This window comes from Nematostella vectensis, chromosome 3, assembly GCF_932526225.1.
Source record: "Nematostella vectensis chromosome 3, jaNemVect1.1, whole genome shotgun sequence".
Lineage (NCBI taxonomy): Eukaryota > Metazoa > Cnidaria > Anthozoa > Actiniaria > Edwardsiidae > Nematostella > Nematostella vectensis.
The window spans coordinates 17,198,240-17,209,106 of record NC_064036.1 but is presented as its reverse complement, the minus strand read 5'-3'; the positions used below and the strand labels follow the sequence as shown (position 1 = coordinate 17,209,106).

The 10,867-nt window shown below is 41.7% G+C and overlaps 2 protein-coding genes across 3 annotated transcripts; both read left to right on the top strand.

The window, feature by feature from the left end:
* The first annotated feature begins 141 nt into the window (after positions 1-141).
* On the top strand, positions 142-5,458 carry LOC5514273 (splicing factor, proline- and glutamine-rich). Of its 2 annotated transcripts, none has more exons than XM_001634429.2 (10): positions 142-314; positions 828-1,142; positions 1,735-1,772; positions 1,844-1,864; positions 2,261-2,321; positions 2,807-2,935; positions 3,406-3,552; positions 4,153-4,251; positions 4,745-4,919; positions 5,343-5,458. In XM_001634429.2, the coding sequence occupies exons 1-9, from the start codon at positions 248-250 to the stop codon at positions 4,909-4,911; spliced, it is 1,044 nt and encodes a 347-aa protein (XP_001634479.1). In that variant the 5' UTR covers positions 142-247; the 3' UTR covers positions 4,912-4,919; positions 5,343-5,458. The 2 variants fall into 2 exon arrangements, with proteins under 2 accessions (XP_001634479.1, XP_048581511.1); XM_048725554.1 differs by lacking the exon at positions 142-314 and adding an exon at positions 454-475.
* Positions 5,459-5,984: 526 nt separating this feature from the next.
* On the top strand, positions 5,985-9,973 carry LOC5514271 (substance-K receptor). The gene is made up of 3 exons (XM_001634428.3): positions 5,985-6,318; positions 7,032-7,085; positions 8,673-9,973. Exon 3 carries the CDS (start codon positions 8,675-8,677, stop codon positions 9,776-9,778), a length of 1,104 nt encoding a protein of 367 aa, XP_001634478.1. The 5' UTR covers positions 5,985-6,318; positions 7,032-7,085; positions 8,673-8,674; the 3' UTR covers positions 9,779-9,973.
* Positions 9,974-10,867: the final 894 nt, after the last annotated feature.

Sequence of the window (10,867 nt, the reverse complement as noted above, 5' to 3'; positions counted from 1 at the left end):
CAAACGAAATAATGGCATGACATTCCTCTGGCGATTGACATCATTGGACAGCCAAAGGCATTAAAAAAACATCCCTTCTTGGTTTGATTTACACATAAATACTTGTCAATGCTTTTAAAAAAGTAAGCCCTTTTGTCTTTACAACAAATGAACGTTTGAATAGAGCTTTGTATTTTTAAGTAATGAGCCCTGCATGGGTACAACTATCTCGCTGCACTCTCAGTAGAGACTCTGCATTCGCGTTACTATGATGAAGATTCTTGTGTTTTCTATGCTTCTTGGCCTCGCAGCAGCCAAGTCTATTGATGTCAAAGGTATGCACAATTTATGGAAAGAATCAAATCTATTTATCTCACGCTTTTTTTGCCTTAGTAGTTTTTGATTTTACCTAAAGAGCAGGAGGAGTCAATAGCAGGTTGCAAAATCCCGAACCCGCATTTGATTAAATTAGGTTAAATTTTACCAACAACTCCAAGTGAGTTTAATTTTTTTTCACGCTTGTAAGAGAATTTTCAAGAAGATTACTTGCAATGCTTTTTCTGATTCTGGCATGCTCTCCGAGAGACTATTCGGTGACTAGGAGACCCTAGCTATGAACTCTATGGCTCACGAGGCCGCACGTATCTCAAACGAAATATTTAAGTCAATGACTTCGTATGAACGAAATTTCACCCGGGGAAGCACTAATAATGAACAAAATTTTAAGCTCGTAGATTAGTTATAAATTTCATTTCAAAGTATATTAGTAAGCTGTTCAATTTAAGGCAGAATTGTTTATAGCCATGGAGGTTAATTCTAATTCGAGCATATAACATTCTTTCTTATAGACGATCCTTTCACTACTGGCGAACCCTCGACTTGGGAGCCTATGACTGGCGCACCCTCGACTTGGGAGCCTATGACTGGCGCACCCTCGACTTGGGAACCTTGGACTGACGGACCAGGGCCGTACCCTACTGATGGACCGGGACCACACCCTTCTCATGGACCGGGACCACACCCTTCTCATGGACCGGGACCACACCCTTCTCATGGACCCGGACCACACCCTTCTAGCGGACCAGGTGTTAACTGGTTTGGACGATTTTTACGGCTGCTTCATAATTCAGTAAAGACTGTAAAAGCAGATGAGCACCCTGATCGTAAGTTTATTATTATTTTTAGAAATATTATAGCGGATTAGTGTTCTATGATCATTCAGCGATACATTTCAAGGCAGATCTTTTCGACTCTTGTTGGTCCGAAATGAAAGTTACTTACTAACATAAATAAGTAATGCAAATGAGAATTTGATTTCAGTTACGAGCTTTTACTGCTTGAATCAGTTTAGTTCATCGTACAATAAAATTATCTTATACTTTAAGGGGCAGTGTCATGGTAAGAGCTCTGCAATAGCTATCCGGCCCGGACACAATGACTTTTAGTCAAATTCTAATATTGACTTATAAGCCTTTGGTACGTGGGAGACTTAAATTCAAAGGAAATGACCACAAACTGTCAATAAACATAGTTTTCAATAAGATATAGCATATTATTTTAACAAGGCATTGACATTTTAAAGTTCAACTGTTTGTAGACAATTAAAGCCTCCAATAAACACTGCCTCCAGACATGCGCAGTACCATGACGCTGTCCCTTTGAAATAAGCCATGTTAGGCTTTCGAAAGCTTTAGTGGTAGATTTTGTAATTGCTTATGTATTACGTGACCTTCACTTGCGTTCTTTCGTTTATAGTTAAGTACAGAGAGCCTGGCGAGAAATTCGTCGAAAAGGTACAGTTGAATTCAATGTTTTTGTGTTAAGTTTAAATATTCTTACCCTGTTTTTCAAACTTTCGTTTCAGCTCTTAGAAGTCCGTAAAGCGGTAAGCATTTTTTTATCATATGCAAAAAAAAGCATGTTTGTAAGTAGCCTCCACCGCTGGGGTCTCCAATGTTTTAGGCCTTTTATTGGCAAAAGGGCTTTTCTCGAATTCGGGCTTCCTGTGGCGGGATAAAAAAGGCCTCCTCGGTTCCGGTTCGACTCACCCAAGCCCAATTCATAAGAAAATACTTCAAAAGTAAAAAAAAAAAAAAAAAACTCACCACAGGAAGCCAAATTCATAAAAATACTTAAAAAGTAAAAAAAAAACTCACCAGTAGCCAAATTCATAAAAATACTTAAAAAGTAAATAAAAAAAAGAAAAGAAAACACTATAGATGCGTGCGGAGGAGGCTCGTTTGTTAGTTTGTGCTAAAAGAGTGTTGTGTCACTATCGCAGCTGATTCAGCTGTCCAAGCCCGGACGCGAGCTCGTCAAGCTCATGATTAAAGACCATGTCGGTAAGTTTAAGACTGTTTACAAGACTTGGGGGTAAAACTTTCATATGATATATAACAACCAATTGCTGTCATTTTTCAAAATGGTCTAAACAGCCTTAAGCGAGTGCGCGGTAAACCTGTGGTTGTCTTAAACGTTATTGTCCAGATTTAATGGCCGACAGTGAAGAAAACGCAGTAAAAAGAAATCCTGCAAGTTTACGCTTTGCGATTCTGCTTCAAACGATACTTCGTTTGAAGCAGAATCCCGAACAAAATGAGTCGGGCACGTTTCGGCTAGCGCTTCGGGGACAGCTCGTGCTCCAAGAGGTTGTTGCTCAGGAATTTCGTGGTTTATTATCAGAATTTAGCTTAACAAACGCTGTTCCTACCGCCCCCGTAGTAGTAACACTATTCACCCCACCCTTCCATTGATATCATTTACTCCACCCTCCCTTTTGTCCTTTTTACCAAACTTTTTAAATCCCTTTTTATCATGCCTTGAACAGAAATGATGCAGCGAGTTCACCAAGCCACCCAAAAAGATGATATTCACCAAGCCAAGCACGTGGTCGGCGAATATTTCATCGCCATCAACCGTCGCATTTCACTGCTCGCAATGCATGCTGCGTCCAAAGGTACGCCATTTATCCCAATGCATCATGGCAAAGTGACCATAGCACTAATAATAGCAATAGTTACACTGTTGCACTGTTATTTTAGGAGTAGACCAGACGCGCGCCTTTTTTGTCGCAGATCCTTTTTCAGATAACTCGTGTGGCACTACCAGTATATATTGCGTGACCTTCGCGACCTAGTTTTCATTATGCTTATCAATGCTTGTAGCATGTGCTAGTCGAGAGACTCGTGACTTGTGTACAACGGGTACAGCCCTCCGAATAACTCAGTCTAGTGCATAAAATAGACATGGTGTCAGAAGTGGGATTCTGTTTAAAGCTAAAAATCTCCCGTTCAAGTTGCACATACGAAATCCGTTTGAGCGCCTTTTTAATAGTTTAACTTGAATCTCACCCACTCTTATTTTGCTTTTTACTTTATCCAAATTAGAAACGATTTATATATTCATTTCTTTCATTCCCTTTAACAGGATTGTTCGACGACGTTGGAGACATGGGCCACAAGGAACTGAAATCAGTCGTGAAGCGATCGATGGAAGAGCATCACGCGAAGGCAGCCTCGGCTTACTTCATGCGTTACTTCAATGAGTACAGAGTCAGCGACGGTCTACTGGACGGTAAGTCCTACCCCTACCTGTCACGCACTTTGTCACGCAACATCAGAACAATGCTCATAATGAGTGTTTTCATTTGGTCACACATCGGTCACGCAATGATAATAACCCGACACTTATGCCACTACCAGCGTCTTGTCCAAACAAACTGTAACTTATGAAGTCATACACCTTGAGGGCCGTAGTAAGGGGTGGGGCACTGAGGGCAAAAGGTCCGGCACAATTATTTAGAAAATTAGGAGGAAACCAACAGTAGGGTACCTTTTTATATTTCGAGGTCTCCTACAGCTCTGACCTGGTCAAGCATTTTCCGTGGTTTGCCAATACAAATAACAGAAAAAGCTTGTCAAGAACTTGTCCCGCTATAATCAAGACAACCTGTAACATACATTCATGCCCGGAGACCCAGCGGTCTTTGCGTTTCAAATAGAATAATAACGAGTTGGATCCTCGAACTTGCCATATGTTACGCTCTAGCTTTGTCTAGCTCGGTTCCTCTCTAGATAAGAACAGACTCGTTCTCAATAGCTAAAATGGGAAAGGAGAGAAATAAAAGTCTGTCATCGAGTATTTTTTTAATGGGATGGCTTCGATATATTGCAGGTCCGTTTGTGAAAATGGGTGTTGAGACGGTCAAAGAGACAATGCAGTTTGTGAAACAGATGATTAAATCCACAGGAATCACGAAGAATGTATACTTTGGTAAGAACCGCTGAAAACATAATATTTAGTTATAATAAAAATGATGAATAAATGAACAAATGATGATAAAAAGCAAGGAATTGAAGCCAGGAACGTCTAGCCACGATAACCATCACTAGTGTGCTCTTGGTTCTGGCGTGTCTTAAATCGATACATGTGATGACGTCCACTGTCTGTATTATATCGATACATGAGATGACGTCACTGTCTGTATTATATCGATATATACATGAGATGACGTCACTGTATTGTATCGATACATGAGATGACGTCAATGTCTGTATTATATCGATATATACATGAGATGACGTCACTGTATTGTATCGTTACATGTGATGACGTCACTTTCTGTATTGTATCGATACATGAGATGACGTCACTGTCTCTATCATATCGATACATGAGATGACGTCAATGTATTGTATCGATACATGGGATGTCGTCACTGTCTGTATTATATCGATAAATGTGATGATGGATTTTTCTCTCCAAGACATGCTCAACGACCTGATCCGCCTGTCGGTAGACATGCATAACCATCATGGCGCCGTAGACAGGGCCGGTGCGGGTGTCTTGTCCATCCAAAGACGATGCCTTAAAGTGCATCTCGCCGTACACCAAGCCTACGCCTCCAAGCAGTGCCCCGCAGCACGCCAATAAACCGTCGGGTAATACATATGGAAACCATTTGTCACGCTTTGAAATAGACTACTGGTGGTCGCATACGGTTGTCACGGTACAGAGGTAGATCTAGCTTTTTGCCAAGGGTGGGGGGGGGTTGACTCAAAAACTTTCGTCATTATTTTGCATTCGTAACGATTTTGAATCGAACAGACACATTGAAAAGAATAAAAAAAGGCAGCCCAATGGAGGAGGTTAAACCCCCTAACGTGACTACTGTCTTTAGAACAAGTAATCAGCATTGTGAAGTACATCGCAAAGCGAGTTAGCAACCTTCGTACGAATTAGCCCTATAAGGTAGCTAGCTATCTTTATTTTAAAAGGACAAAGCATAGCAGTATACTTAATATATGTAAAGTCAGGAAAAAAAAAAATTGTGAATACTTTTTTAACTTTTTTTCTCCCGGCAGAAACCTCCCAGACATGGACAACGGAACTAAAGGAATCAAAGATTAAACGAACTTGTAATACTGATCGATTCACTTTGCAGTTTTGAAGAATAGAATAAACGCACAGTGAAACAAAATATCTGTTAGTATTGTTTGTTATGTCGCCCCCCCCCCCTCCCCCTGAACAAAATATCTGTTAGCATTGTTTGTTATGTCGCCCCCTCTCCCCTCTTGAAATATATGTTTTGGAGGTTTATCCTGAATTTTCAGGAATTTCCAAACAAGAAGAATCAAAATTGACTAACTTACTTCAAGGGATTTGCTTTTGAAAAAATGCCCCCTTCCCGTCTGGTAATCGCTGAAACTAGAGATTTTAAGAGAACGCACAAAAAATAAACAAGAGAAGCTATTTAAACATTTTATTGTCACAGTTAAATGCAAAGCGTCGCTCGTTTTCTAATTTCACAAAAAATATCGAGCAAGCAAAAATATCTTGTGAAAAAATAAAACATTTCTTGCCTAAATTCACATACAAAATCCCATTCCCATCAGATATTAAATGGTTATGAGTTTCTTATCATCCCATTATTGCAGTTAAACTTATAAGTCAATTTAACAATCTTCGATTTCCCCCAAATCTCTACGGGATTGACAAAAGGACTATAGAGCAGTACCAGTTTATTTTAGACTATAGTTTTCTCTGGAATAATTCGATTATTACACTCCTACACTTTGAATATAGCATGGATTCTCATTATATATACATACTGATATGTAACAAACCCCTTGATACATTTCCTAGGTCCAAAATTTAATTACGTGGGAATCTTATTATCTAGCTAGATATCAGACATGGTTAGACAGAATGTCACTCAGTTGTTTTGAGCTGAGGAAATTGCGATATTTCCTCCAAGGCTTTTAAAATGCTGGCAGTCAATTGGGAGTTTAGTGTGTTGCGCAAGTTTTGACCAAGATTCGCTTCTTCCATCAATCAAAAGTAAGTAATTTTCAATATATAGAACGTGGTATTATTCTTTTTTCATAATGTTACCTTCTTGTTAGAACATATAGCTTCCATTTTGATAAACAGAAAAATTGCCCCCGTTTTTCCCTAAAAATTTCTGTAAAAGAAGGCGCTGATCAATAATTTTAATTACTGGATTTTTTCCTACCCTGGGGCAAGTAAACATAATGTTTGTCCAAAAGAAGTTTAGCTGATTATGTCTGAAATTTTATGCAATGAATTATGTACTTTTAATTGGAGCAGTATATCTATTTGTAACCCAAACAGACCTTCACCCCAGGCCAAAAAATAATAAATAGAGTAAAAATATATTTAAGTAAATTTATTTAAAGTTATTTATTTATTAAAACCTAGCTTCAGACTGAGCAAAAGAATATTGGATCCAGCGATAGAATAGTCAGTAGGATCAATTTTATTTGGTTTGACCCAATTGTTAGTGAAAGCTTTCAGGAAATTGTAACAATAAATATACATCACTTTACGATGGGAAACACAGCGAATCGTAGTAGAGAAAACTGACATTTCATGACGTTTTCCGTGCGGACTCGTTTGACCAGCTGCCCCCGGCAAGGATGTAGCTTCACAAATTTTGTCTTGATTCGTGTTATCTTTGCGGACCCATACCCTTAGAGAATTATTGAACTTTGATGAAAAAAGAGTACATTTGCGTTTGGTTGTTGTAACAGAAATGGCGGCCATTGACGAAGCAGCTTTGTGATAGGAGAAGAGACGCGTTCAAGGTCAGGGAAATGGATACGCATGTCTGTATTGTGACAATCATGACCGTGCCTGATCCTGATCGTTCCTGTATCGTGACCGTGACTGTATCGTGACCGTAACTGCATCGTGACCGTGACTGTATCGTGACCGTGACTGTATCGTGACCGTGACTGCATCGTGACCGTGACTGTATCGTGACCGTAACTGCATCGTGACCGTGACTGTATCGTGACCGTAACTGCATCGTGACAGTGACTGTATCGTGACCGTAACTGCATCGTAACCGTGACTGTATCGTGACCGTGACTGTATCGTGACCGTGACTGTATCGTGACCGTAACTGCATCGTGACAGTGACTGTATCGTGACCGTAACTGCATCGTAACCGTGACTGTATTGGGCCGTGCCTGTATCGTAACCTTGATTCTATCGTGCCTGTATCGTAACCTTGATTGTATCGTGACTCTATCGTTTCCGTGAATTTATCACGACTGTGACTGCGTATTGTTATCGTGACTGCATCGTGACCGTGACTGTATCGTGACTATAGTGATCGTGACTGTATCACGACCGTGAATGTGTACTGTTATCGTGGCTATATCGTATCGTGTCTCGTATCCGTGACTATGTCGCAACCGTGACTCTTCCGTGACCGTGACTATAATTGTGACCGTGACTGTATCGTGACCGTGGCTATATTGTAACCGTGACTGTATCGTGACCGTGACTATAATTGTGACCGTGACTGTATCGTGACCGTGGCTATATTGTAACCGTGACTGTATCGTGACCATGGCCATATTGTGACCATGACTATATCGTGACCGTGACTGCATCGTGACCGTGATTGTATCGTTACAATGACTATATCGTGACCGTGACTATATCCTGACCGTGACAATATCGTGTCCGTGGCTATATCGTGACCGTTACTATATCGTGATCGTGACTATATCGTAATCGTGACTATATCGTGATAGTGACTATACCGTGATCGTGACTGTATCGTGATTATAACTGTATTGTCATCGTGACTGTGGCTATATCGTGATAGTGACTACATCGTGATAGTGACTATATCGTGATCGTGACTATATCGTGACCGTGACTATATCGTGATAGTGACTGCATCGTAACCGTGACTGTACCGTGACCGTGGCTGTATCGTGACCGTGACTAAATTGTGACCGTGACTGCATCGTGACCGTGACTATATTGTGACCGTGACTATATTGTGATCGTGACTGTATCGTGACCTTGACTGTATCGTGACCGTGACTAAATTGTGACCGTGACTGCATCGTGACCGTGACTATATTGTGACCGTGACTATATTGTGACCGTGACTGTATCGTGACTGTGACTGTATCGTGACCGTGACTGTATCGTGACTGTGACTATATCGTGATCGTGCCTGTATCGTTATCGTGACTATCGTGATAGACACTATTTTTATTGTATTTTGGTATGTTTTGTTTGTGGATAACTGAAGTGTGACACCGTGACCACATCATGTGAATTCGACTGCGACTGTCTCCAATGACTGGTTTTTAATAGTCTATTTACTATGAGCCGAGAATTAATTCAAGCAAACTCTCAACCCACAGAAATGCCGCCATTGAACACAACCTCCATATCACCGCTGAGCACCAGGCCTAACGCGAGCGATAGCTGCTTCGTGCACGACACGGCTGAGACTCGCACGGGGAGACTATGGGGCTATATCCTCATCTTCCTTATCTCGGTTGTCTGTAACAGTCTAGTCACTCACTCTGCCCTCAAGGACACCATCATACGCAAGACTGTCAATCACCTCGTCGCCAATGTCTGCATCGCCAACCTCCTCCTTACTATAGTCTACATGCCCCGGATGATGATCATGGTGACCCGCGGGTCGGAATGGCTGGTTGGCGGGACTGCGGGACTGGCATTGTGTAAGATGGTGCCGGTCATCCACCACGTGTGTATACTGGTCTCTATACTCTCATTAATGATTCTGAGTATAGACCGTTATCTCAGCATAGTGTACCCCACGGGGAATGTCCTCGAGCGTAGGCTGAATTATCTTATCGCCTTCATGTGGGTGGTAGCAATTGCGGCTCGAATCCCTACACTGTACGCACTACAGATCGAAGAACACTCCAAGGGCAAGTTCAACTGCGGGGTTAGACTGATCAAGGCATTCAACAGCGAGGACGCGAGGGACACCTACTACACGTTCTTGCTCGTCACCTGCTATGCTCTACCGCTTGTTACCATGGTCGTGTTCTACATAGTTGTATTCTGTTATCTGCGCAGGAAGGAAACTGTTGATGCGCGCTGCATAGATGATCCCACGCGCGAGGCTAGATTCCGCGCGGCACGCAATTCCATCCTCGTGATGCTCGTGTGTGCATCCGTCACTTTCGTCATCTGCTGGGTCACGTACTTCGCGGCGCAGATCGCGTACGACAATGTTCCTTGCGGGCTTAGATTCTGGCGGTTTTTTCTCGCGCATTGTAATAGTGCTATCAGTCCGTGTCTGTTTCTGGCGTTTAATCGCGGCTATCGCGAGCTGGTCGGACGCGCGTTTATTTACACGTGCTGCACGCTTTGTGAAATCGCGGAAGACGACGAGAACGATGATGATCATGAGAGGGGGAGGGAAAGGGAAGACAAGGTACCTGGTCCTGAAATGATAAGCATAAGAAAGCTTGATAAACATAATTTGTAAAATAAGCCCAACTGGACTTGATTGCAGTGTATGCTTTCTCCACTTGACATGGGGTGTGCTATGCGACGTTTTGAAAAAGCCTTTTGTCATAAGTAAATGGTTAAATGGCCTCAGAGTGTGTCGCCCTTGGAGTGTTAAAAAGTGTGTCCCATCTATTCAAAATCTGTCTGGAAATAAAATACCAAAGTAGAAATATCTTATACCCAAACAACTTAAGCGCAACAAACCCAATATGTTATCTAGCGTTATCGCTGTTTACAATACCTTTCCTTTTCGCCTCCTACCTCCCAAGCCAAGCATCTCAAATACAATAATACGTTATAATAATCTCAAATACTGTTATACCTATAAAGGAAAATGTGTTATATGGTCATCGATATCAGGGGGTGCGCAGTCATAGATATCAGGGGGTGCGCACTCATCGATATCAGGGGGTGCGCAGTCAGATATCAGGGGGGGTGCGCAGTCAAAGATATGCCGATGAAGTTTAACTGAGGCAAGCCGGCTATGCCATGCTGACGAGTCCTAATAAGGACGAAACAGCTGTCCATGGTTGCCGAACTGCACGGGTAATAGACTGTGCTAGCGTCCCGTCTTGGCCCGACTGGTGCCAATGTGTGTATGCTAGTGTGCTTTTAAAGTCCACATTTATCTTATTTTGTTGTCCATGAACGGGTAAATCACACTTTAGTGTATAACAATTAACTGTATTATAAACCTTTAAAAGAAAAAAGTCGACAACAACGCAGATTTATGTTTTTAGAACGATATTTCGGCAGGCCAATACCTGCCTTCTTCAGGTTATAAATGAGTTACAATGGCATGTTACAGCTGGTATATGTACAAAGTTCATTGATGATTAACTAACAAAAGGTAAAAATAGTAATTGAGTAAGGAGTGACTTATGGAAGATGGTAAATAGGGTGTTGTGGATTACTAAGTAGCTAAAAGGTTTCTTCACGCCGGTTGAGGCCACCGGGTTCAAGAGTGCCAGCGCGAGCTATCAATGTGGCTTCTCTTGCTTTGCGGATGGAGTCGCGGTTATTTCTTATTTTTTCAATAGGTATGAGCTCTATGTCAGAAGCGGAG

Coding starts and splice junctions, on each gene's coding strand:
- LOC5514273 (XM_001634429.2), top strand. CDS start 248: ATGATGAAGATTCTTGTGTTTTCTATGCTTCTTGGCCTCGCAGCAGCC. Junction 1,143..1,734: donor AGCAGATGAGCACCCTGATC/GTAAGTTTATTA, acceptor TTTCGTTTATAG/TTAAGTACAGAGAGCCTGGC. Junction 2,936..3,405: donor AATGCATGCTGCGTCCAAAG/GTACGCCATTTA, acceptor TCCCTTTAACAG/GATTGTTCGACGACGTTGGA.
- LOC5514271 (XM_001634428.3), top strand. CDS start 8,675: ATGCCGCCATTGAACACAACCTCCATATCACCGCTGAGCACCAGGCCT.